Source organism: Astatotilapia calliptera, chromosome 11 (assembly GCF_964374335.1).
Source record: "Astatotilapia calliptera chromosome 11, fAstCal68.1, whole genome shotgun sequence".
Taxonomy (NCBI): domain Eukaryota; kingdom Metazoa; phylum Chordata; class Actinopteri; order Cichliformes; family Cichlidae; genus Astatotilapia; species Astatotilapia calliptera.
The window spans coordinates 24,427,107-24,454,634 of NC_137432.1; the positions used below are offsets into that span (position 1 = coordinate 24,427,107).

The 27,528-nt window shown below is 40.7% G+C and overlaps 2 protein-coding genes across 3 annotated transcripts; one reads left to right on the forward strand and one right to left on the reverse strand.

The window, feature by feature from the left end:
• Nucleotides 1–1,479: 1,479 nt before the first annotated feature.
• Nucleotides 1,480–9,811, reverse strand: rasip1 (Ras interacting protein 1). The gene is made up of 16 exons (XM_026185564.2): nt 9,541–9,811; nt 8,746–8,867; nt 8,049–8,500; nt 7,609–7,875; nt 7,258–7,499; nt 7,014–7,178; nt 6,280–6,484; nt 5,735–6,033; nt 5,468–5,629; nt 4,504–4,544; nt 4,071–4,225; nt 3,814–3,926; nt 2,722–3,016; nt 2,351–2,514; nt 2,122–2,263; nt 1,480–2,019 (listed from the first exon to the last, which is right to left on the reverse strand). Exons 2-16 carry the CDS (start codon nt 8,865–8,867, stop codon nt 1,841–1,843), a joined length of 3,003 nt encoding a protein of 1,000 aa, XP_026041349.1. The 5' UTR covers nt 9,541–9,811; the 3' UTR covers nt 1,480–1,840.
• A 2,178-nt stretch (nt 9,812–11,989) lies between these two features.
• On the forward strand, nt 11,990–15,137 carry cox6b2 (cytochrome c oxidase subunit 6B2). Of its 2 annotated transcripts, none has more exons than XM_026185705.2 (4): nt 11,990–12,196; nt 12,609–12,778; nt 14,308–14,408; nt 14,780–15,137. In XM_026185705.2, exons 2-4 carry the CDS (start codon nt 12,673–12,675, stop codon nt 14,831–14,833), a joined length of 261 nt encoding a protein of 86 aa, XP_026041490.1. In that variant the 5' UTR covers nt 11,990–12,196; nt 12,609–12,672; the 3' UTR covers nt 14,834–15,137. The 2 variants fall into 2 exon arrangements, with proteins under 2 accessions (XP_026041490.1, XP_026041491.1); XM_026185706.2 differs by having other exon boundaries at nt 12,127–12,254.
• The last annotated feature ends 12,391 nt before the right edge of the window (nt 15,138–27,528 follow it).

The following is a 27,528-nucleotide window of genomic DNA, read 5'->3' on the forward strand; positions in this document are numbered from 1 at the left end:
TCTTTCATTACTCGACAGCAGGGAGAGAGAAAGAGATGATAGGGACGGAATAACTGCCCCATTGTCTTCACCCCCTCCCTCCATCCACCAATGATAATTGTGTCGGGCTAATTACAGAGAGCTGCAACAACAGGTGTGGGGCTGTGCACCTGGGTAAAGAAGTGTACTTAGTCCTTGTGTGTGTGTCAGACAGAAAAAAAGAAAAAAAAAGAAAAGAGTTGTGCGTCTCTGTGTGACTACGCAATTCTGGGAGAAAGTGGGGCTGACATGCACAGTTTGTTAGTGATTGAGATCACAGAAAACCTTGTGTGTGTCACATCCTTACAAAACCTCACTTGTTAGTGATAGTACTCAGACACTGGTCACCGCATTGTATCACAGACTACTGTATTATCACACAATGAGCACGGACCTATACCAGTCTGTCTTCCATCTGTGTTTAATTATAAAGCTACAAACTACATCTGTATGGCATTACTGGAAAGTTTAAATTAGCACACAACGCAGTCTCACTCTCACTCATACGCCACATTGAATTTCAAATGAGAGTGATTACAATCACCTAATTGATGAATTTAACCACAGGGGGCCTCTCCTCATGATTCATAATCTATAACTGGTCTATTTCAGTGGCATGTTTTTCAGTGTCGGCACAGTAAGAAAGCGGGGGAACAGAACCAGTGGCAACAGTAATGATGTAAGCAGGGGTCTCCCACGGGACTGATGTGTTTTTGGAAATTCTTTGGCTTTTTACCGTAAAGGAACTCATCTAAGAAGCTGACCGGAAGAAAGGAAGCCATTTGGATGGACGCCAAAGGAGGAGCGTGATAACTTTCTCTGAGACGTCACAGAGCTTCATACTCAAAATAAAGAAAGTTGGGAACTGTTTTCTAAAGACGTTTGGCTGACCCCGCAGTTAAATTGACTGGATATTGCCAAACTGGAACAGACGCACTTTCAAGTTACTCACTCTCAATGATGATATCACCTGTCTGCTGTCTACTCACGAGAACTTCTTGCTGTTTTGTGCTTAATGAGCTGGACTTTTTCTTCAGGGACCCAGGGGGATCGCACCACATTAATGAAAAAGGAAACCCTACACACCAGGAGTGAAAACTCACTCCTGCTTTTAAGTAACCAGCTTTGGCCTTTACAACAGCTCACCTTGGTAAAGGTAACCTTTGTGTGCGATGATCACAGTCTCATTTGCTCGCTGAGTCATGACCCCTGCGTAAAATGATGCCATTATTACAGGAAATGAGAATGTGCTTTGGATCAGTCGATAATGCAGTTGTACGGTCACCTCCTTAGTCAGGCAGTTCTACCTGCAGACTCATCGGTTAACCTACAAGTGGAGTGAGTCCTGCATCGCCACCTTGTGGAATGTTTCTTTGGTGTAGAAGCAAAGGTGTGTGCCAAGCCCCAGGGGCCCCGCTGTGGGAAACAAGCTTGTCAAAGACCATGCGGAAACTGTAAGTCTTTTAGGCTTGAATTCAGCATTTTATTAAAAACAAGTAGTTTGAAAACATACACGGAAGCCAAGGAAAACAGCCACGTAAAGCACAACACTATGTTACCTAACAGACATGGGGTTTTGCTCCTTGCTTTCAAACAAATCCTATAAAGGCATGACAGAGCTAGTACATTTATTTAGCTAGACAATATCTAAGTGAATAAATGAGATGATATGAAGTGTGAGGAAAACCAACAACCAGCCAATAAAAATACAGAAAGCATGTCCAGTTTGCATTATTTTCTGGTGTCCAGTTTGATGTTTTTGGTGATATCCTTTTTTTTTTACTTCTATGAGACATTAATACAGAGACATATAAGGGCTTCCTCAGAGCCGAGTCCTCTGATTGGCTGGGAGCTCATCCTGGTCGAGTCCCCACAAGAAGGTGCGGAGACGTGTAACTTCTTTTTGTAGCTCAGGGCTTGGGATTGGCTGGGAGAGGTCAAGGCGTGGTGTCTCATTTGGCAGGATAAGAGGAGGATGGTCCAAAAAGCTCTCAAAGATGTCTGAAAAATGAGAAAAGGTTGAGAAACAGTTTACTTGACATATAATGCCACTATTCATTATAGTTATTAAATGTTCAATCATAAGCCCTTTTGATTTATTACCTCCACTGAGTTCAGTGCCTGGCGGAGGGGCCCAGGATGCTGGTGGAGCTCTGCTGGGTCCCAGCTTGTAATGGGTGAGCAGGTGGTGCAACTGAGAAGGACTTAACAAAGCATGTTCTTCCTGTAGACTGGCCCAGGATGACTTGGAGATAAGAAGTTAATGGAGGAGATGTTAGATGGCATTCTAGGAGAGGGCTCAAAGGGCATGTTGTACATGCAGCTGTGTTACCTGGATGAGTCGAGTCTTGGGAATACACAGGAAGTTGACTGTGACTGACAGTTTCTTCATAAACTCTGAGGCGATGTCTCCTAATCCTGCACCCTGTAGCCAGTCCAGAACCAGGTCTAGGTTTGTTCGGATCTGTACTGCTCTGGACCATGAAAACAGTCCGTCTGAAAAGAGGGGGAGAGGATGTTGGAGAAAACAGAAAAAACATTTGAAAAAAGCTAATTTTGTTTGTTTTATCAGGAGTAAAGCAGTGAGTCTTCCTTTTATCCAAAAGGTCACTTTTATCATCTCTAGCTTCAGTTTTTACAAAGTGATACCGTATTTATTGCTGAATTAACCACACAGGATTTCTTTGCCCCGTGCCTTCTCACCTCTCTCCAGCAAAGTATTGAGCAAGGAGGTATTGGTGAAGAAGAAGAGGTAGCCGAAGGTTTGCGAGGTGAGCGGTGGGGAAAGACATGCCTCCCGTGACAGCATCAGGGAACAGCGATACACTTCCACAAGTCCAGCAACCTTGGGCGGCAAGGTGGACACATCATCTACCTCTTCTTCTCCTCCTCTTTTCTCTTCTCCCTCTGCAGCCTGAGCTCCATCCTTCTCTTTCTCCTTCTCCTCGCTGGAAAATGGGTTGGTGTCCAGAAGGGCTGGAAGAAGGGAGTACAGTGTCTTTGTGGACAGAAAGAGAAAAAAAAGTAAGTTCATTTTTATATTAAAAATATTATAAAAATCCGGAAATGATGGATGTTGAATGGACAGTATAAACTGGAATGAATTAAGTGGAAGAAGATGTTAAGATGATTTGTAGCAACACTTGAAGTGATGGCTATCACAATAGTTTGTACAGGTCCAGATCTCTGACCTTGGTGACTTTTCCTCTAGCGCCATCATCAGGTTAAGCTTTTAATCTTGTGCTCATAAGCAAATGCACAACTATACAACACTAATGACACTTCTGTTAAACTCACTTTCACTTTGTGCTAAATCATAGATTGGATCATGCTGGGACTCTTAGTGAAGATGACTAACATGCTAAAAATTACACCATCAACATGCTTGCATCGGCTTTCTGGACATGTTATCCTCTAGTATTGCTATTTCCATGTCAGTATGTTCCAATTCAATACAGGTTTTCCACACAAAGCCAAAAAAGTATGATTTCACAAATGAGTACATCCTAAGTATGGTCTCAGAATGCAATGCACAAAGGGACTGGAGGAGCTGCATGCAGCTGGAGAAAATTAAAATCAATTGTGGGTGGTGGTGAGCTTGTTCCAGAAAGGAACAGTTTTTATGTCTTAAGAAAGTAATTTGTGCTGTCTCTCGGTGAGGTTAAATAGAAGTGGCTATCCGGAGTTACAGTTTAAAAGGGCATGCAACATTACACATAAAATGGTAACGTTGATTTGAAGCCAAAGCACATCGGAGTATGTGGACCGCTGCATCTGGCTTTTTTTCCACTTTACCTTGGTAAGGTGATACACACACTGCTGGAAGGTGTGCATAATGACATCATCCAGCTGTGCCAGAGCTTCTGAGCAGGTGTCCATATCAGCTGTCAAAACTGGATCCCCAGGGGCTTCAAAGAAACAATCATTATGATCAATTCCAGGCTCAGTGTCAGCTTTGATTTCTCTGTTTAGCTTTGCCAAATTCCTGTGCCAGCTTATACGTTTGATCTTCTAAAGGTCCCACCCTTCTGTTGTTTTCCAGTTATTCTCACCTTCAAACTCCCACTCTTTCTCCATCACTTCTACTTTAACCTGGAAGAAGTTGAGGAGCTCCGTGGCATTTGACATCCAGAACATGAGAGGTCGAAGGTCAGATGACAGTTTCTGGACGTTTGGCGTGCTTATCTCTCCTTCTTGCTCTGTTGAACTGGACAACACATTTAAGTAATTCCAAAGTTATGTTTGCTATCAAGTATTGTGAACATTCCCCTGTCAGGTTTGTGTTTGTGCACTAAAAGCAAAACGCTCCATACTGAAGTAAAAATAGACTGAGTTATTATTATCTAGCTATATTCGAGACAATGCTTCCATCATACCACAAAAATTTACCAAAGACATAACAGCACAGGCACAAATGTATCATGAATCACTCAGCTGGAAATCTCTAAACAGAGGAAACATTACGTAGAACATAAATATTCTTACTTTTGCGTGGGATGCTTATCCCCAAATTCCTTAATGTTATCCTGCAAAGATAGTTGGAAACAGAAGAGACGAGACTTAGTGTGGGGGTGGAGGAGGGGGAGTGGAGTCTAGCCCTGCAGCCTGGACAGTTAGAGCAGATTTTCCAGCGGGAGGGAAGTGACATCAGCCCATCCTCACTCCTGCTCACAAGCCAGTAGGCCACAATGAAGGGCATATGTCTGTCTGCTGGTTTTTCTGTCTGACTTAATGTGGCATTCTCAATCTGCCTACCTGAGGTTTATCTGCCAGACTTGTTTAAGTGTGGTCACGACCATACTGTCATTAAATATAAAAAACTTAACATTTGTTCCATAGATGAGCCACTCTCTGACTTCCTCCAACATATTATTAATTCACACGTCACAGATATGATTATATATGTTGTATTTTTTTAATTACACAAGCAGCATGACCCTTTGGAAAGCAATGTCCCCCAGTTGGTCCATTAATTTTGTCCAAGTTATCTTAACAGCTGGTGAATTGATGGCCTTGAGCTTTGGTCTAGAGACTCATGGTCCCCAGTGGATGAATCCTTCTGAATTTGCTGATCCTTTGAATGTTTTATTGACACTAAGACGGAAAATGGAAAGACTGGAACGATAAATTGAATTCAGGTGCGCAAAGTAGGTTTGAAATAGTAATAAGTAATTTATTTCAGTGGGCAACAGATATAAAAGAATACACCAACATGAATCAGCTCGCACCTTCTTTTCACTGGGAGGCTGAGATTGTTGTGTTTTAGTGACATATTTTGACACCCATCTCCTGACTTTTTATGTAATGCCATTTAAAGTTTTAATTTTGTCCAATACTTTGGTTTATGACCAGCAAATGCTAAATTGAGGATTGCAAAAACAAGATGTGAACAAGTAACAATACCAAACATGACATCAAGCTATTGTTTTTGTTTGTTTGTGTTACTTACCCACACAATTTCTTTTATTAGATTGGCTGACTTGAGCAATATCTGTGGTAGGAGAGCAGGGTCCAGGTGTTTGGAGGCATGATCTATCATGATTGACAGGAGATAAGCAGGAGCTAAAGGCCCGCCTCCAGAGTCTGGAGAGGAATTTCTGGAGATGATCTCCTATGAGAAAAGTAAAGGATCAACACATATATGTATAAATAAAAGTTTATTTCGACTAGATAACTACAGTCAGACTATAAGAAGTCTGCTATCTTCCCTTCTTACCTGTAACAAGGAATCGGCGTGACGAGAATGGAATTTCAACACGGCCTCAGTGGAGCCCAGGTACTGCCTCAGAGCTTCCTGTCTGTCCACCAACCCTGAAGGGCAGCAGGTGGTGGAGGCATCAGTCTGCCATGGCAAGGTCAGTGCCAGCGGTGGAGGCGGAGTCACACGAGGGTCACGATACAAGAAAAGAAAGTGGTTCCCCAGACCAATCACATCGCCCGGCTTTAGGACCGTCTCCCTGTAAAGGGCCACTCCATTGTGTGTAACTGCACCTCCTCTGAAAGGTCGCATCAGGGCTGGGATAAAATTCACAAAATATTATTGAGTTTAAATTTACCCACCAGTTTATGACAGTCATGTCAAGGTAAATTATTCCCTCTGAACTAGCATTTGACAAAAATGGAGAGGAAGAATCCTCTTTTAACAGGAATAACATTGAGAACAATGATGTCCTACTTTGGATGAACAATCTACCTTCTCTAGTTTTGTATTTTCTGCAAGAGAGTGCAGCAAGATTCTAACGATGATCTGTGCCGGTGTACCTTGTCCAGTGGGTGTCTCTGGAACAGCGGAGTCTCTCCGGACTAGTAAGTGTCTAGCCAAAAGGTCAGGAGCAGACAGGAACGTGTCCACCTTCAGCGGCCTCTTCCCCTTCCTCTCTCTTTCTCTATCCTTCTCTCTCTCCCTTATTGTGGGTTTCCTTCCAAACACATGCATATGTCCCGACATGATGTACAAAACAAAATCCTACACAAAACACACAGTGGATCAGTGAGTCAGGGAGGTCTGTTATCTTTTAAGTGTTATGGTTTATATCAATCTTCTATCAGATGTTAAGCCAAACAGAAGGCAGTTGATAAGGAATGAAGTGTGTCACAGTTTGTTACAATGGAGACCTGTGTGAGGTCATTGTGTGAGATGAAGTGATGTACACAGGGGGGTTTTGTGCATTTGATGGATACATTTTCTGGCATTGTGCTGCTCAGAGGCTGTTTTGTGCTGGGTGGTGAATGGGAGAAGCGTGTAGAGGGATGGAAACCCTGATGGTATGTGGCGATTACAGACATGCAGGTATGATGTAATGCACAGGGTGCGTGCACGCGTGTGCACAACTCCACTACAGCCATGCCTGCGCTTTTGCTAATGCGCACATGAGAGCGCATGTCAACGAGTACGTTGCTGTTTATGTGTGTTTATGTGTTTACATGATGTACGTGTGCGTGGGTGTTGTTTGAGAGAATTTGTATGGGCGATACCATCTGTCAGCATGTCTTGCCTTGCTCTGATCGTAACCCTGCAGCAACAGGAAGTAAGGCCGGTCTGTAGGTGGAAGGATCAGACTTTGTGACATCACTTCCAGGTCACAGCTGGAATAATCCTTCTCATCCTCTGCCGGCTGGTTTGTCCATCCAACCTTCCCTTCAGCTTTCGACGCCCTGATCTGCAGAAATGGTTTATGATGGTTAGAAGACCGAACGTGTGGTCAGTTCAGCTTCTACTTACTGCAGCCTTCTCTTTACCTCTCCTGGCTGTGGGTTGATCATGCTCACAATGTTCTTCCTGTCATGCACCCCTGCGCTGTTGTTAGGCCGGTTTCCAGAACCGCGGGGGTCGTTGCTGACGTGATTGCCTTGGCGACGTCGCAGACTGAGGTTCATGTCGCTGATGCTCCTCCTCAGCTCTGTGTTCCTTCCACGGTGACCCCGTTCGCCCTCCTCTGCTCCGCTACCTGATGACATCCTGCTCCGCCGCCAGCGCACACCTGTTGCCCAGACAACCCAAGTATCAATCAGCTTTGCCCTGTGCTGTGCATAAATGGTCAATTTTTTCTTTTCTTGCCACTGTACCTATCTGCTGCATCTCATACGTACCTTGGTAGTTCTCTCCCTCCCTCTCACGCTCCTTCTCCTTCTCCCTCTCTAACTCTTCTCTCTCATAGTCTTCCTTCCTTTGGATTTCAAAGCGCCGCTCAAATCCATCCTTAGGCCGCCACATGTCCACTAACAATAAAGGACATTCCCACGGGGCAACGCTTCTCCGGCACTCTGTCTCCCATTTGATAGCTCCATCTGGCTGCTGGATGGGCTTTCCAATGACATCACACAATAGGAAGTCTTCAGGGCTGTGTTTCTGGAGAACTAGAAAGTAATGGAGGAAAGGGGGAATGAGGGGGAGGGTAATTATTTTTCCATAACACTGCTATTTATGTTTATATAAAGTCATTCCCAATTGGTAAAAAATTTTTAAGCAAACAATTCCTAGTCATGGATCGCAGCAGAGGTCCAAATGAGCCAAAATTTCCCTTTCATACCTGCGTCATCTGTCTCCTCCCGCTCTCTTTCAGTGTAGCGAGTGATGACCTGGGCAATGAGTTGCCTAGCTGTGGAGTGTATGTTGGCCAGCAGGGAGCGATAATTGGCTCCACTGGAGAGTGCATCTCCATAGATTTTGATCAGGCCTGGGGCAGAGGAAGAAGCAGGGGGCAAGTAGTGGTGGGAGGAGGGGGCTGCCGAATGAGCCCAAACTTCTCTCTCCTTCTCTCCCACTGCCCGGTCCCGGTCACTGTTGGAACGCCCCCGTAAGAAGAGATGGGAAAGGCGCTTAGCACGGGACTGGGGTGCAGCAGGCCGCGGCCTGAGGAAGGCCGGGGAAGGAGATGGGGATGGGGTAGGGGAAGCCAGCGAGGGGGTGGAGTTAGAAAGGGAAGAGGAAGGAGCAGAGGGGGCCTCGTGGAGAGAGGCTGCGTCAGAGCTGGTAGTCGACCTGGAAACAACAGAGGAGGGAAGACAGATGGAGGAGAGAGGAAGCAGAAAGGAAGGGACAAGTCAGCTGTGAGTTATGACTGACAAACAACAAGGACTAAAATAAATGGAAGACATGAATACAAATGACAGTGGAAGTGAGATAAGATAAGATCAATACACAAACTAATTCTACATGCAGGACACAAGTTGGAACAAAACTAAAGATTAATTTTAAAAAAGCGAATTAAAGAAGTTTAGACCAACTTGACAGAGAGCGCGCTGGGCCAACGACCACCAAGCTTTGCAAAGTGTTTCCTGGGGGAGTTGATCCACAAACCCACTGGGAAATGGAGTTTTCTGAATCGAGGACTGCCAGATCCCTCCATCTGACCGAGAAGAATTCAGATATTAAAGGGCAATTCTCTCTAAAATCAACTTAATAACTCATCTTTTTATAAGATATATAAACATTAGGTTTCCCTTAATAATATTTCTCTGCACCATACCAAAGGCTGTGTGTCACCAGTGCCAGGATATAAACAACATAACAATAGAATGATGTCAACCTTCAAAAATATCAACAGGATACCTACAGCAGGTTGTCAACATGGTAAAAACAAATGAAAAGACATTAGCCCTCCCTACAGCCCCTGAAAATCCCAGTGTGTTTTCCTATCCTCAAACAGGAAGTGTGTTTTGTAGGACTCAGGTCCAGCTGTCGCAGTGACAGGGAAAAACCCACTCCAAAGGTCACTGCCTGTCCAATTCTCTGTAACACTTCTATTTAACCTACCATCACAATTTAGGATAACATGTTTTCTTTTAGCTACGATTAGAATTTTGAGATAAAGGCTAGTACTATGTTGAAAATGAGTTCCTTTTTAAAGTTGTTCCCTCAGACACGCCATTTCTCGACATGCGTCCACACCTAAAATCTGTTATTGGTATTCTAGGCAGAAAGGCCTCCTCTCCTAGAAAACCATGTTGGGATATTTTCACAGAATTCTAAATACTACAAGAAAGAAATTACTCAAATTATTTGGTTTTGAACAAACTTACCCACAGTTACTTCAAATCCTTTTTATAGTGTGTTTTGATTATCCTTTGCCACCAAAATGCCAATGCGCAGCTCAAAGTACCCTAAAAAATGTGCGCTCGTCCTTCTCCTCAGGATGAAAATCCATTTTCTAAAGGCCTCGGCTCCTTAAAAATGGACAAAGGTATCTTTAATTCTAATAATTCTTTTTTCTTCTGTTAAAGAAAATGCCCCTTTACATTAGTTTTTTACTCTAAGTGGCTGCTACCTCCCTCTCTGGCTCTCGGGCGCTCTGGGTCTATAGATAGAGAAACCAACCCATTGTTCTAAGTGACAGAATTTCCTTCCTTTGCTTTGGACAACACCTATATCCTGACTGAGTGAGAAAGAGAGGCAGAGATTGGTAGAAGTGAGAGAACGGTAAATTTACACACACAAACACACACATGGGTGTTTGGCACCCTGTTGGGAATATAATATACTGTATTGTACTCTGCACAAAACAATCTCGATATCTATCTTTTTGCCCATCTGAGTTAAATGAAAATGTCACAGAATAAAGCTAAATTATATGAAAAAGCCTTAATGGGTTTAAAAGACTATTTTTGATTTAAACCAGGTACTGTGACGTGATTTATGATGAGAAAGACTATCACAGTGCTCAACAAAATGCAAGGAAGTTTGAAGTTTTGCTGAAAAGAGGATGAAGGAAATGCACACAGTGAGACAGGAAGCTAGAGCGAGACACCTGTGATCTTTGACCTGGTCTTCAACAGGAAGATGTTGATGGAAAGAGAAACTGTCACAGTCATCATAAAGGGCTAATAAAGTTTGTCCCATTACAAAGACTCCTCCACCATTTCCAAGTTCTTACCATGACTAAAAGAGAAAATAATATATTACTTATGATTAAATGTTAAATTTCCTGTTATTGTCACTACCAGTGAAGTGATATGAAAATTTCGTATTGTTTGCGAAACAGAGGAGTACTGTATGTATTACCTATGCTCACCGGTCACTTCATTAGGCACACCTGTCCAACTGCTTGTTAGTGCATGTGGTGCTGATGTTCAAACTGAGCATCAGAATGAGGAAGAAAATGTGAAAAGGGTGTTAAATGATTTTAAATATTTCAGAAGGTGTTGATCTCTAGGGTTTACAGAAAATGGTCCAAAAAAAGAGAAAATATCCAGTGAGCAGTAGCTCTCTGGGTGAACATCCTTTGCTGCCTTCTTGTCAGAGGTCGAAAGAAAATGGCCAGAATGCTTTGAGCTGATAGGAAGGCACTAGTAACTCAAATAACCCCCTTTCTCAACCAAGATATGCAGAAAAGCATCTCTGAAAGCACAACATGTCAACCTTGAAGCAGAAGAGCCACAGCAACAAATCACCACAACACGTGCTACTCCTGTCAGATAAGAACAGGAAACTGAGGCTACAGTTTACAACAAAATTAGAACACAAAAGATTGGAAAAATATTGTTTGGTCTGATAAGTCTCAATTTCTTCTCCGACATTCATGGTAAAATCAGAATTTGGTGTAAACAACATGAAAGAACACCTTGTATCAATCGTTCATGCTGCTGCTGTTGCAATATGGCAGATGTTTTCTTGGGACACGTTAGACCTTTTAGTACCAACTGATCATCATTTAAACGCCGTGTCCATGTCTATCCTATTAAGACGCCAGTCTACCCATCTTCTGATGGATGCTTCAAGCAGGATAACACACCTTGGTCAAATCATCACAAAGGTCAAATCATCTCAAACTGGCTTCTTGAACATGGCAATGAGTTCAAGTGTACTCAGATGCCCTCCACAGTCACCAGATCTCAAATAGAGCACCTTTGTGATGTGGTGGAACAGGAGATTCACATCACCTACGTGCAGCTGACAAATCTGCAGGATCTGTGTGATGCTGTCATCACGATGTGGACCAGACTCTCTGAGGAATTTTTCCAGCACCTTGTTGAATCAAAGGGAGCCCAACCCTAGCAACATATAAGTAGTGAAGTATTTAGTGGGTATATATGCAAGATATCTAAGAGCAACCAAAACATTAAAAGAAGAAGATGTCACCAAAAAAATAAAATAATAATACTGGGTTAAGCTATGCTTTGAAAAATTTGCTCTTAATAGGTTACATATTTTCTTCTGTTTATCATGTCACAGTGTCGGAAACTCTGGGAGGGGGCAGCAAAATATGGGTACAAATTAAGAGCAGAAACACAGGAATGTATCTGATTTTTTTAAGGATATCTGGGGTCTGGCATTGATTTAATCTGAGGTCTAAGTGACTTGGAACCAAACAGCCTTAAAGGCAAGAAGGTGAGGTCATCTTTTGATCCAAAATCTGGAAATATTATGTCGCAGAATGAAAACCACCGCTTTCCCTCAAGCAGCAACAAATCCGGAGGTCACACGGGGGGAAGCAAATAAATAAATATATAATAAACTTCTTCTTTGACCCTTGACTCTTCTTATTTCGCTGTATGTTAACTTTTTACCTCTGAAAAAAACATAAATACAATTATTATACAAATATGTGACTGTTAAAGATTAAACGCTGTCGTAAATAAACAGGACGGATTTGATTACGGCGATATCCCAGCGTGCCTTGCGCGTCGGAGAGGAAGGACAATTTTTTCTAGAGAGGACACGTTGAAGAAGCGTCCCAAGGTTAGCTTCGTAACTTCGTAGTATGCTGTTCTAATCCTAACCTTTTGAACCTTTAAAGGTGTCTTTCCAGCGTTTTTTTTTTGTCGTTTAAAACGGTTTAAGTGCTGCGTGTTAATTACGGCCGTATACACACAGATTAACTCGTTAGCTTTGAGCTAACGGCTAGCGATAACCTATTGCCTGAGTTATTTTGTGTGATTACGTTGACTGGGCTCATTTGTATACCGACCTGTGTGCTTATGACAATAGATTTATATACTCAAAACATGTAATTTGTGTGTATCTGAATTAGTAACAATAAGACTGTAAACGTCTAGTAGCTCGGTTAACTAACGTTGTTCCCTCTGTGATAGCTAACACTAGTTAAATGTCTCGTTTGTCTTACACCTTTTTATTCCTGTTTCCCCTGCAGGCTAACCTAGGCCGTGCCCTGTTTCAACATCGTTTAAACCTCCCACTGACTGAAGGATAGAAAAATGGCCGAAGCCGTGTCAGATAAGATCAAGAACTACAAGACGGCTCCGTTTGACGCCCGATTCCCAAACACCAACCAGACCAGAAACTGCTTCCAAAACTACCTGGGTGAGGACTGCTGTGCTGTGATCACACATTATCATACATTAACCCGACCAGAACGGTCTTAACACAACAGGACATGCACTTCACATGCGCGTATGGGGCTAATTTTAGTACTGTGCAAAAACACTTTTTATTTCTTCACTTTGTGCTATGGAAATGGGAAATGTGAGCAGTTCATTGGAACATGTAAACAAACACGGAAATACAGTATTTAAGGTTAAAAAAATGATACGCTTTCCCCCCCATGTGTCCCTTGTTGACAGTCGGTCCAGGTGCATCTGTCAAGTCTTTGTTTGATGTTTCCTTTCTCAAGGACATGATACTGGTCATTTGCTGTAGAAAATAGTGGAAAATTTAAAAGGTCTGGTTCTTAGATGTAACTTTAAAAATGGGAATCAGTGACTGGTGCTAGTAACAAAGTGCCAAAAATGCAATCTGAAATTGGTTCTTTGCTGAGTTGTTGTTATGTGTGGATGCAACACTGGTTCCTCCCTTGACCTTTTTAATGCTTTTATAGGTCAGTGTTCGTTGGCTAAACAAAGAAACCAAAAAAATATTCCTCTGGAAATGTTCATGTACAAGGACTGGACTAATAATGAGCGAAAAGCAGCCAATGTCAAAAGAAACTTTGAAAGGTCTTCAGAAAGGCTGCAGAACTGTTACTCAAGACAACTTTAAAAATGACAAAGTCTGACTCCTTGGAAGCAAAATATAAATAAATGGAGGGGGAGAGACTGATGACTGGAATTGGTACTCTTAATTCATGCATAATTTTCAAACTTCCCTATATGAGTCTCACAAAGTATACATTATAAAGCCCAATGTTACACTAGTATCACTATGCCTTCACTGTGTAACACAATCCATCCAAGTATAATGATATGCTATATGTTATACTTGGATCGCTATGTTTTTTTAACTGATATGTAAAAACAAATTTCTTAGCGATTAAGTACTTAAATTAATCCTGAAAGGATTTTTTTTTTTTTAATGAAGAGCGAGTATGTTGAGTAAAAGATACTTGACTTGGTGACAAGACCGCCAAACATTCTTTAAAAGTTCACTCGCTCTCAGATGTGGACTTTAAACCTTTTTGTAAATAAACCATAACAAAACTTTACTTAATATTAACATTCTAACCTGATTGTTTTCTGGCTGTTATCTTTCTGTGTTCTCTTTTTTTCAGATAAATGTGTTAGATAAAAAAAAAATAGATAAAAATCAGTGCAATAACAGCAGCTGCTGCACTGGACAGACAATAGGTATTGTTATTCAGGAAGTTGAAACATATCAAACAAATCCTGAAGAGAAGGACAAAAAAGACATATTCCCCTCCTCCAAGCATTCAGTGTTCATATTAGGTACTTCAGCAATGTAAACACCAGTTCAGCTTAAAATGATGTTTTATGTAAACAGAAAAGCTTTAACCTGTTTTCACAATGAGCTCTTAGTTTTGCTTCATGCCGGTACTATTTGTCTTCAAGAAGACTTTTATCATTTAAGTAAACCCTGTACCGTTTTTGTTCTTGCAGACTTCCACAGGTGCAACAAGGCTCTGTCAGCCAAAGGCCAGGAAGTTTCTCCATGTGAGTGGTACCAGAAGGTTTACAAGAGCCTCTGCCCTATGAGCTGGGTAAGTTTAAGAAGAAACTGCAGATGTCTCTGACTGCCACAGTTTGTTTCCCTGTACTTCCAGTGTTTTGTTTTTTTGTTTTTTTTTCTTCTGAATGACTGTTCTGGAGTAAACAGGAGTTTGGGGCTCTTTAACCACATTAGGCTTTTGCGTTTCATCACATTTACCGTTGTGACACAAAGTTCTCACTGCTGCATGTGTTGCAGTCAAAGCTGGAAACCTTGTTTGCAGTTGATGTTTTGAAACAGTTTCCACATCACATGTAACTTGTGTGAGACTGTTGTGTCTCATCACCATTTCCAAGGCTAATAATGCTGCTGGTAGGCGTAAGTTACACTTAAGCCTCATGTTTTCTTTAATGTCTCCTGCAGGTTTCTAAATGGGATGAGCAGATAGAAAACGGAAGTTTCCCTGGAAAGATCTGAACTAACCCGTCATGACAGGTGGCTGCAAGACTATTACTTGCAACCTCTTTCATCTGCCTACAAATGTCTTTACAACTGTTACCCTTTCATTATTAGCACTGGTCTTACAAACTAAAAACACGCACAACAAGCACAGTTTTAAAGCTTAAACATGTGTTTCCTGCCTCTGTTATAAACTGGTCTTTAGTGTGGTTGATTTAATAAATACCAGTGCAGCTTTATTTCAGGAAGTTGTTCAGTATTCTGCTGTCTTGGATTGACTTGTGAGTCACCAGAGAGCAAATAAATCAATTTCACAAATCAATTGTGAGTTCTTTCTTTTTTTTTTGCCATCTGTAATTTAAAACGATCGTGTTATTATCAAAAAAGTTCATTCTTTTATTATTTCTCAGCATTTAAAATCAGTAAGCTGAATAAATTGAGTGCGCTCCTACAACTACATTTAGAGTGTAATTATGTCTAAAATGTGAACACAGAAGTCAATAACTAATGAACAAAAATGCTCCAAAGCTTTATCTGACAAAAACTTCTGTTCACATTGGCCTTGTTACATATCTGCCTGCTTTCGTCTTAAAGTTCACTTGAATATCAGTAGCAGGTTTTCAGTTCTGTTATTTAGTATCAGCAAGGCCTTCATGAGTAACTAAGTTTATTTAATCCTCTCAGATATATTCGTTACCCTCAGCAAAATGCTGATGCGGTCTTGTCACCCAGGGCGAACACCTAAATTTGAATGTGATAACTTAAGAAAGCTGGGATGTAGGATTTTCACATTGATACCATAGGTGCATCTACTACAGATCTCTGAGGAGTTTAAATCTCGGTAACCTCGACCTGGTAGACTGAATGGTAGCACCCACTGTTATTTATCAACTTTTCTTTTTGTTTCCACGGAGTGGCTGGAGCACTGAGGTCAGAGGCTGATTTTGTTGAAACCACCCTTTTTACCACAAGGGTGCACTATTGTCACTCACTCGCTGTATAAAATAGTTAAAATAATTGGACCCTACATTATTTTTTTTAGTCAATTTGGAACAGTTTTTATACCAAACCACAGTAAAAACACCTGAAGTGTCATTCTCTGGCTTGGAATTTGATTACTTTCCCTAATGTGATCCAAATTATATGAAAATATACTGCTGTATAGATGCTAAATGTAATCAGAATGCTTCAGATCCATTGGCATGAGTCAGATCAAGGAGGATGGTGGCTTTAGGGAATCCCAATTTGTACTACCTCTGTATATAGATAGATAGAGATATACAATAGATAATATAGGACAAAGGTTCAAGGGGTAACTTGGCACCGTCTTCAGTTGTGTTCCCACTAAATTTGTCCAGGTTCCCTTGAAGACATCAACCTATCATTTTCTTAAGGATTGTTCCAGACAGTGTAAGAATAAAGCAGCACAGGTGTGGTCATATACACTGCAAATAATGCATGGAACAGAGGTCAGAGGGTTACTTGACAAGGATCGCAAGATCTGTGACAGGACTGTGATTCAGTGGATTGCTCTGTTGCCTCATAACAAGAAGGTTCCTGCTTCAAATCTGAGTCGCAATTTCAGTGAGTGTCGGAAACTCATTGAAATCCCACATGAAAGGTTTCATACCACTGCTTTGAACACACACTTTGAAGTTTGCACGAGTTTTTAAAATTTTATTTATTTTTAAATCCACGTCTGTTTGTGTTTGGCAAAACTGAACATCATATCCTGTAATAATAGATATTTTACTCCAAAATAAGTGTTTTTAGATATCAAATAAACTCTTCTCTGAGTGGTATTCCACCTATTCAGGAAACATTCATTGTTCATTGACTCATGTTTTATTCCCTGTTGAAGACCTGTGTGCCAAAATGTGTTTCTTTTAACCTTGCTGTGCAAATAAAGGCATTTTAGTCTTATTTCAAAAAGGGAGAGCCTGGAACTTAAAAAATGTATCCCTTCCAAAGTGCGCCTCACATAGAAGTGAGTTGAATGGAGGATGTGGTCCTTCTCTTATAGTTGGCCCAGATCAAAACTGACCAGAGGATACAATAAAGGCATGTAAGAGTCATTGGCTAGTGATGTAGAAAGAGACTGTATGGGGTGTATTGGTGCATAGCTGGTGCTACACCCAAATTTATGTCATAAACTGAACTGTGTAGCATGCGGAAGTTACACCAAGAATGGATTTCATCAGAGGTGGGTGTGCACCAACTGAACTCCCCCTGAGAGGGAAGTGCGAGACGTTTTAATGAACGGGTGACTGAAACCCCAATAAATTAATCAAGAAGGTTACAATGAGAACTTTATCAATCCTGACGTAAGCTTGTAGAAAATATACGCTTAATCATCTAAAGTTAAACATGATATCTGCTCAAAATTAGTTTTCATTTATTGCTTGTTTGATTCAAAGACTGTTCACTACATGCAAAGTTTCCAAAGCTGGAGACCCAGGCGGTATGCATCAAACTATGCATCACATTTTCTTTCAGTTTATTGTGGATCTGATAAATGCCTACTTGAACTCTGTCTAAGATTGACTTGACTTGAGTTGACTGAAAAAAGTGTATGAAACATAAACCTTGTTATTATAATTATTTATAAGTTTGTAACAGCCTCTGCTCAATAAATATCAGCTAAATGAATAAGTAGGAGTGTTTACAATCGTTAGTAAAAAAAATGCTCTTTTGGATCAATAGCAAATCTGAAACATGAGGTGGCAGTGTTGCACTAGTTAGTGTACTATCCCTCCACAGTCTGTCAGATCTTTGCAGTAAAAGAAATTACTTCATAACCCACATGACCCACAATCTTAACATTAATAACCTATGTTCACCCACAGCTAAAAAGCTTAAAAGCATTGATGCCCAAAGGGAGATATATGAAATGTTATCTTTAGTATGGAGCCATGCTACTGGAATAAATGCAGAATGTGGTTTGACAATTTTCTGTAATAAGCAAGGCCTTTCCTGTGTTGCAGCATACGTGGTTCCTTAACTAGTTAAGGATTCAAATGGTTTACTTATCAGGATATAAATATAATCATCTGTCCGGTCTTAAAATCAGGAAAATACTACCTCAGAAAAACACATGAAATACCAGCAATTGGTTTCTGTATGAGTTTATCAGAGTCTTAGATCACTGTGTGGAAATGTTGCCCCACTCTTCTTTATAGTGTTGCTTCAGTTTACTGAAGTCTGGAGGCATTAGTTCTCTTAAGATATTGCTACAGTATTTCAGTCAGGTTGAGGTCTGGCCTTTGTCATTGATTCTCTTCTTTTCAGCCATTATCTTGTAGATTTGTTGCTGTGGATGAGTTCACTGGGTTCATTGTCCTTTTGCACGACCTCAGTTTTGGTGAAGCTTTAGTTGTCGGACAGATGGCCTCACATTTGACTCTTTAATACTTTGGTATATTTAGGAATTCATGGACAACTCAGTGACCACAAGCTGCCCCTCTAAATCACCACCATGATTGATAATAATTAATAATCATGCATAATCGTTCTTTTTAATGTAGCTACTTTGAAGTATTTTGTTCCCAAGCATTTGCACCATTAAACCTCCTAAGTAGGATAATAACTTTCACATGAGTAAAGAGTCTAAATCTTGCCAGCTACTATATACAAAATGATGTTCTTCCATAACACACCACTTTTCGTGCAATACGCTTGTTTAGGACACAATGCTTTACCTTAAAAAAAAATACCCCTAGCAATGTTTTCTGACATTTATTTCCCCCGTTGAATGTTTTTCCTGGCAGTATGGATTAGAGGATGTGTTAGATAAGTATTCAAGAATTTTATCAAATCTAAGGTACACACACACAAGGTCCACCTGTTCAAAAAGGCACATCTAAAGGCCAGTCTTATGTTCTAAGGTGAACGTCTAAATAATTCAGAGAAGGCTGGGGGGAAAGTGTTGTGGTCAGATGAAACATATAATGAGCTTTTTGGCACTAAGTCAACTCAGTGTGTTTGGAGGAAAAGAAATGATATGACCCAAAGAACACCACCCAACAGTCAAACACGGAGGTGGAAACATTATTTTTTGGGGCTGTTTCTCTGCCAAGGGTACAGGAGGACTTCACCATATTGAGGGGCCAATGGACATGTGGAGGAAAAGCTACTTCTCTCAGCCAGAATACTGAAGATAGGTCATGGATGGGTCATCCAGCATGACAATGGTCAAAAAGATACTGTCAAGACAACCAAGGAGTGAGTACAGAAGAAGCAGCACATTGAGGTCATGGGAATGGCGTTTCCGTATCCCTATCCTGAGGAACACTGTGGGGGGAGCTGAAGCTTCAAGTTCCTAAGCAGCAGCCAAGAGACCTACATGATCAAACGAGTTTCTATAGACAAGTGGGCCAAAGTCCCTCCTGAAATGTGGGTAAACCTGGTGACCAACTACAAGAAATGTCTCAGCAACAACGGTTTCTCCCACAATTACTGAATCATGCTTTGCTTTGTGGATCAAATACTTATTATTTATTTATGGTTAATATTCTGGTTGATATTTCTTTGGAAGTGAGGAAAATTGTAAATTCAGCAGGGGAAATAATAATGTATTTAAGAAATTCTTAGACAAAATGCAGAAGCTGCATGGAGAAAACTACGCCCATCTTTCAGTAACTTGTAGAAACACCTTAGAAGCAAATGGTTTCTGTATGACTTTAGACTGTTGGGTCACTGTGGGGGAAATGTTGCCCTACTCTTCTTTACAGTGTTGCTTCAGTTCATTGACATTTGCAGGCATTTGTTCATGCATAGCGTTCTTAACGTCCTGCTACAGTATTTCAGACCGTTTGAGTTCTGGACTTTGACTGGGCCACTGCAACATCTGGATTCTTTACTTTTTCAGCCCCTCTTGCTTAGATTTTCTGCTATGCTTGGGATCATTGTCCTGTTGCATGACACAGTTTAAGTAAAGCTTTGGTTGTCAGACAGATGGCCTCACATTTGACTCTAGAATATTTTGATATACAGGGGAATTCATGGTTTACTCAGTGACCCTCCAAATCAGTAACCTGCCTCCATCATGACTGGCAGGTGGAATGAGGTGTTTGTGTGGTTATGCCGTGTTTGGCGCTGTGCATGGTGGTCAAACATCTCCACTTTGTTCTTGTCTGTCCAAAGCATATCTACAGGAAAGGGCAGAGCAGGCTGTACCTGCCGCAGAGACTCAGGTTGTTTGGAGTGGAGGGCCCACTCCTGAAGATCTTCTATGACTCTGTGGTGGCCTCAGCCATCTTTTACGGTGTGGTCTGCTGGGGTGGCAGCATCTCTGCCGGGGACAGGAAGAGACTGAACAGGCTGATTAAAAGGGCCAGCTCTGTTCTAGGACACCCTCTGGACCCAGTGGAGGTGGTGAGTGGCAGGAGAATGGCGGCTAAGCTATCATCCCTGTTGGACAACATCTCCCACCCCATGCAGGAGACTGTGACAGCACTGAGCAGCTCCTTCAGTGGCAGGCTGCGGCACCCACGGTGTGGGACGGAGAGATTTCACAGGTCTTTCCTCCCCACTGCTGTCAGACTCCACAACAAAGACTTTAACTGATCAAACACACACATCCACACATGTGCAGTAACAGTAAGTGCAATACTCTTTTCTGACATCATTGTATTTTTACTCAGTTGGATACAGCATTTGTATTCTATTTTTGTCCTATTGTATATTTTATTCTATTGTATATAGTATTTTATTTTTATTTTATTCTGTACAGTTGTGTACTGTATTTATTCTTATTGTATTCTAATTTTTGCTTCATAACTTTTGTACTGTCCACTTCCTGCTGTGACAAAACAAATTTCCCATGTGTGGGACTAATAAAGGTTATCTTATCTCATCTTATATTGTTCCAGAGATCTTGTAATACATTCAGATGAAACTTTGCAAACCTAAGTTGTGCTAACATGTTCTTTTTAGAGACAAGAGGCTTACTCCAGGATGTAGTTTTTCAGTTTTTCTGACTGTACTGTCATAAACTTTAACATTTAAAATGCTAAGTTTTAATTCAAATACAGTGGGGCAAAAAAGTATTTAGTCAGCCACCGATTGTGCAAGTTCCCCCACTTAAAATGATGACAGAGGTCAGTAATTTGCACCAGAGGTACACTTCAACTGTGAGAGACAGAATGTGAAAAAAAAATCCATGAATCCACATGGTAGGATTTGTAAAGAATTTATTCGTAAATTAGGGTGGAAAATAAGTATTTGGTCACCTCAAACAAGGAAAATCTCTGGCTCTCACAGACCTGTAACGTCTTCTGTAAGAAGCTTTTCTGTCCCCCACTCGTTACCTGTATGAATGGCACCTGTTTGAACTCATCATCTGTATAAAAGACACCTGTCCACAGCCTCAAACAGTCAGACTCCAAACTCCGCCATGGCCAAGACCAAAGAGCTTTCGAAGGACACCAGGAAAAGTATTGTAGACCTGCACCAGACTGGGAAGAGTGAATCTACAATAGGCAAGCAGCTTGGTGTGAAAAAATCAACTGTGGGAGCAATCATCAGAAAATGGAAGACATACAAGACCACTGATAATCTCCCTCGATCTGGGGCTCCACGCAAGATCTCATCCCGTGGGGTCAAAATGATCATGAGAACGGTGAGCAAAGATCCCAGAACCACACGGGGGGACCTGGTGAATGACCTGCAGAGAGCTGGGACCAAAGTAACAAAGGTCACCATCAGTAACACACTACAACGGCAGGGAATCAAATCCCGCAGTGCCAGACGTGTTCCACTGCTGAAGCCAGTGCATGTCCAGGCCCGTCTGAAGTTTGCCAGAGAGCACATGGATGATACAGCAGAGGATTGGGAGAATGTCATGTGGTCAGATGAAACCAAAGTAGAACTTTTTGGTATAAACTCAACTCGTCGTGTTTGGAGGAAGAAGAATACTGAGTTGCATCCCAAGAACACCATACCTACTGTGAAGCATGGGGGTGGAAACATCATGCTATGGGGCTGTTTTTCTGCCAAGGGGACAGGACGACTGATCCGTGTTAAGGACAGAATGAATGGGGCCATGTATCATGAGATTTTGAGCCAAAACCTCCTTCCATCAGTGAGAACTTTGAAGATGAAACGATGCTGGGTCTTCCAACATGACAATGATCCAAAACACACCGCCCGGGCAACAAAGGAGTGGCTCCGTAAGAAGCATTTGAAAGTCCTGGAGTGGCCTAGCCAGTCTCCAGACCTCAACCCCATAGAAAATCTGTGGCGGGAGTTGAAAGTCCGTGTTGCTCGGCGACAGCCCCAAAACATCACTGCTCTCGAGAAGATCTGCATGGAGGAATGGGCCAAAATACCAGCTACTGTGTGTGCAAACCTGGTAAAGACCTATAGTAAACGTTTGACTGCCCCACTGTAAATGTAATTTATATAGCACCAAATCACAGCAACTGTTGCCTCAAAGTGCTTTAGATCAGTTAGCCAAATGCATATGATTATCAGCACCTGGTTGCTACTTGTTTTCAGCATTGTTTTCATGGATTCAGCAAGGTGCTGGAAACATTCATCAGATTTTGAATGTGTAGGTTTGCTCACTTATAAAAAAAAAAAAAAGTTCAAATCCTTATTTTACTCAGTCCTGGGTTTTAAAAATCTAGACTGTAATTAATTTGGAAGTGAGCAAACTTACAAATTCAGGATCAAGTAAACATTTTGCCACCTGCTTACGACACTATACACAGTAACTGATACCACATTTTGCAAGAAGTGTTGTAAGCTACCTTTATTGTTTTCAACATGCTGCTGCAGAAAATGGAAGAAATGAAATTGCTTCATAACTTCTACTTTTCAAATGAACTGCATTACAAACCAAGACTGTCAGAACAAAACTGAAACTAATTTTCTGATGGAAGACAAATTCAAAAACATAAGTTAATGTTTTTAAACCGTTGGCAATATCTACGAAGCACAAACACAATTTTGGTGGAATTAACTTCCTTCTATAGACAAACAGCGAGTTCTGATGGTGTAAATCATTAAGTGTTTAGCATCCCCGGTTGAAAAGATGGTCTCGCAAATTGATGGTTCAGAATCCTTTTATTAACTTAAACAGCCGTGTATGTGAACACACCATAAGAGCTACAACATACAGACTAAAAGACTATTAGTAAATCAAACAGTGTGTTACCTTTAACCTTTTGACTTATTCATTAATCACAAAGTAATTATCTTTAACTTTACATAACTGTTGCATCTTCAAAAAATAAAAAATACAATAAGTGAGACTTACAATGAAGTATCGTTGCACTGGTTTACTGAACCTTTCTTTCAGGGCATGTACCGAACATCAGTATCCATTTTCTACTGCCTCCTACAGGACACACTCTTCTTCCACTTCCTTACACATTAATGTAACACAGAACTAATACTGCCTCTCCTGGCATTACCATTGTAACGACACACTCATTCTGTTTCTTTCAGAAGAATAACAGGAACTTAGGATGTAGGTATCTATGAATAATAACTATTATGCATACTCATATATTTATATAACCTACTAATTTCTTGCGATACCACAATAACATATAACAGTGAAACAAATTTGCATGTAAGTGAAATCGTTGCATCGCTGCCTAAACATGACGAGGTATGTTAGCACCCTCTAGTGGGTGAAAACTTAGCCTTTATCCTTAGTAGCGGTCAGCAGCTATATGCTCCGTAAAACAACAAAGTACATATCCACAGGACAAACTTTGTTACAAACCTTGTTCCCTCATCAACCAGGTGCTAAGAAACTGCTCAGTGTTGCACCTTAATAGCCGTTCTTTTTCCAATTCCCGTCCATTAACCATAGAGCACACCTTCTCTCTACTAGTGATGTGTCGGTCGTGAACGAAATGGCTCTTAGAGCCGCCTCCTTATTGCGAGCCGTGGTTTGTTTGTTTTTTGTTTTTTTTCCCTCTTTCTCTCACTCTCTCGCACTTTTTTCTATGAGGTGCCGTAAGGGACATTATTACTGAAACGCTCTCACACACACTACTGAAACGCTCTCACACACACTACTGAAATTTTAGCTCTCACACACACAACTGAAACGCTCTCACACACACTACTGAAAGTTTAGCTCTCACACACACAACTGAAACGCTCTCACACACACTACTGAAATTTTAGCTCTCACACACACTACTGAAACGCTCTCACACACACTACTGAAATGCTCTCACACACACAACTGAAACCAGAGGCATTTCCGCTGAGCAGGAAGTTGTTTCCTGACAAGGAAACTGATGGAAAAAGTGGTATATTTCAAAACACTACAAGGATGTCTACTCAGCAACCTGCTAGTACAGCAGTCCCCAACCTTTTTTGCGCCACGTAAACGATATAAAATAAAAAAAAATGATAAATACCATGAAAACCATGAATAGAAATGTTTTCGAATTTTTGTGGAGGAATAAAACCCATTACATAGAAAGATCTCAGCCTGTGAAGGGATACAATAAAGGTGGTATCAAAACTCCAGAATTAGAATTTATGGTTGGCACCCTTAGAATTAAATGGTTAAAATCTTGTCTGTCACAGCCAGACTCTACTTAGCTCCACATCCCATGATTCTTGTTTAATAAAATAATATACAGGATTAGACTTTATTTTGAAATGTGATTTTGCGGCAAATAAAATCCCCATAAAGATATCAAACTTTCCAAAACAGACGTTGCATTTTTGGGAAAATGAGATTTACCCACAACTTCTCCCCATAATTCAACCTTATGGAATAATAGGGTAATAACACTTAATCAAAAATCAATTTTCAAGAGTGACTGATTTGAACAAAAATATTATATTCATAACAGATTTGTTGGATGATAACGGTGTCATTCTAAGTTACACAGACTTTTCAGAAAAATATTGTCTAAACTGTTCTCAAAGAGAATATAACACATTTTGTGAACTGGTCCCACTGCCTCTGCTTCATTTGATTAAAATTTTTATGATATACAATAATTTCTCATCAGTGCTCCCAAATTTATTGCTAGGGCAATGTCAGCTGTTTGATAAAAATGCAATAAGAAATTTGTTACTAGTTTCTTCAAAGACAAAATATTTCATAGTTACAACAGAATGGTTACATGGCATGGTTCTAATTTAGTTATTTCATATACACTGGATAAAGCATACTAAAAATTTATGAAATAGCCTATTCTACCTAAAGTTAAAGAAACACACTTTAAACAAAACTAATACTGTGGCAGAATTTCTAAAAAAAGAGATTTGGCTTTGAGGTGGATCAGTGTTCTTTTTGTACTGATGAAAATGAAACCCTAGAACATCTTTTTTTTCCTATGCCCTATCACACAGTGTATTTGGTGCAACTTAAAAAATTGGATTTCCCTAAATATTAATGATGTGCCACTGTTTGAATTACATCATAATTTTTTTTATATGGATCATCTAGCATTGGATGTCTCAGACATTATTAACATCATCATACTTTTGAGTAAATATCATATCCATTGTGCTAAATGGAGGAACGCTAAGCCTTCTCTCCCTGGTTTTATTGATGATTTTAAGATATCTTTTTCTTTGCTAAAAAAGACAAAAAGCACATGTGCCAAAAAAATAACCAGGATAATGCACGTCTCCCGCTATTCTAAATTTTGACTTATGCTGAGGCTAATATATTGTTAAGTAATGCAGCTGTCTCACTAAGGTCCAGAATCGATTTGTTCCACGATTCGATTCAATTCAATTCGATTTGATTATGGGGAATTTTGACAGTCAGAAATATTATAATTCAGATCAGTACATTTTCATATATTTTTGTATTTAAAAAAAAGGAAGCTGACACACGCAAGACTTTATCAAAGGTGTGAGCATCACAGCAGATGCCTTTGTGTCAAAGTAGCTGAAGATAAAACACATAAAAACATGAAGGTGGTTTTCCTGACCTGGGATTTTATAAAAAATATTCTGCAGTACATCAAAAACGAAAGAAAACCATTAATCAACATATGAACGTTACCTCTGACATTACAGCGGTTTTATCAGAGACACGGCTAACGTTTTGCATTTTGCATAATTTTAAAAAGTTTAAATTTGTTCAGTATTCAACGGCAGAAATTAGGTTTTCTTTTCGGAAGTATGTAAAATGAAGAAGAAAAAAAACAGCAGCCGACTGCGCTGTAAACAACAGTAGACTTGTGCCTAACAAGCAAGCGAATAATACAGAAAACTGATTTTTAGACGGGAAACTGTTCTTGAAGTACAGAGAGAGAGAGAGAGGGCTGTGCATGACGTGCGATTTTATCGTGGTGGAAGCAAAACAGTGAGGGAATTCATGACGATGTTTATGTGAAGCGCAGTTTGGATCTTCTTTTGCTGCTGGTTCAGTCAATATTGTTTGGAGAGAGATAAAACTAACAGCTTTAGAATTGCTGCAAAAACGGCGTGAAAACAAAGCGCGGACCTGCCGACAGATCAGAGTCAGCGAGCTGTCGGCTTTCAGCCCCGACCGTGTCCGTGCTGTCGGGTGAGAAAGGCGACATCTCACTGATTCTGATCCGCGGGTTGCGCTGTGTGTTGTGTACCTGCTCTCATTTACTGTCTTAGCTGTTTGGTGGTTGTTGAAATTTTGTGAGGTTTCACCAGAGATTCTGGCATTTCGGGCAAAATAAATTTATATTAAAAAAATCGATTCAGGATTTTAATGAATCGATTTCACGTTATCCAAGCCAGAATCGATTTTAATCGATGAATCGATTATAAAAACCCACCCCTAACTAACACCATACATAGCACTTATTCCCAGCTGCGCTGAGACCCGAATTGTTTGCAGTGTGCGCCACGATTGCAGTGTCGCTAAGCGGGGTGTGACGGGTTGCAGTATTGTTATTTTCGCACAGTTTGTGTGGTAAGTCTCATGTGCAGCTGGGATATCAGCAGGATGTGTTGTAAGTCCTGTCTGGAATTGACTGGGAATTATTATGTCTAACTCATGTAATAAATAAACGATCAATTTATTTCTTTGCCCCGTTTACTCATCCCTTGTCCTCGGTTACAAACTGAAATGCCTTCCTGTTTAACTGAAACGCCTTCCTGTTCAACTGAAATGTCTTGGTTTTTCAGTTGTGTGTGTGAGAGCTAAAATTTCAGTAGTGTGTGTGAGAGCGTTTCAGTAGTGTGTGTGAGAGCGTTTCAGTAGTGTGTGTGAGAGCGTTTCAGTAGTGTGTGTGAGAGCGTTTCAGTGGTGTGTGTGAGAGCGTTTCAGTGGTGTGTGTGAGAGCGTTTCAGTGGTGTGTGTGAGAGCTAAAATTTCAGTAGTGTGTGTGAGAGCTAAAATTTCAGTGGTGTGTGTGTGAGAGCGTTTCAGTAGTGTGTGTGAGAGCGTTTCAGTAATAATGTCCCTTACGGCACCTCATATTTTTCCGCTTCACTCCGCATGCAGTCTTGTGCTTTGCGCTGGGAAGAGGGGGAGGGGCAGTAGTTAAGCTCGCAGTAGCACAGGAACAGAGCGGGAGGGAGAGAGAGAGAGAACGAGCCAGGGACAACAACGTCACATTAGAAAGGTATAGTAATCATCCACAACTATTTTCAGTTGCAGATGATAAAGGATTCAGAAAGTTTATTCATGCAGGTCCATATGACAGAGAATGTGCATCTTCTTTTTGTTTTCATATTATAATTTATATTTAATTGTGTTGTGGTTTGCAGTGTTTTGTGTTGTTTCACTTTAAATTTGT

Bases quoted from the DNA above. Each gene is read 5' to 3' on its own strand.
- cox6b2 (XM_026185705.2), top strand. From the start codon at position 12,673: ATGGCCGAAGCCGTGTCAGATAAGATCAAGAACTACAAGACGGCTCCG. The intron at 12,779-14,307 runs GTGAGGACTGCT...TTGTTCTTGCAG, and splicing joins CTGCTTCCAAAACTACCTGG to ACTTCCACAGGTGCAACAAG. The intron at 14,409-14,779 runs GTAAGTTTAAGA...TGTCTCCTGCAG, and splicing joins GCCTCTGCCCTATGAGCTGG to GTTTCTAAATGGGATGAGCA.
- rasip1 (XM_026185564.2), bottom strand. From the start codon at position 8,867: ATGGAGGGATCTGGCAGTCCTCGATTCAGAAAACTCCATTTCCCAGTG. The intron at 5,630-5,734 runs GTAAGAAGGGAA...CTTTTCTCATAG, and splicing joins ACGCCGATTCCTTGTTACAG to GAGATCATCTCCAGAAATTC. The intron at 2,515-2,721 runs GTGAGAAGGCAC...CCCTCTTTTCAG, and splicing joins CAATACTTTGCTGGAGAGAG to ACGGACTGTTTTCATGGTCC.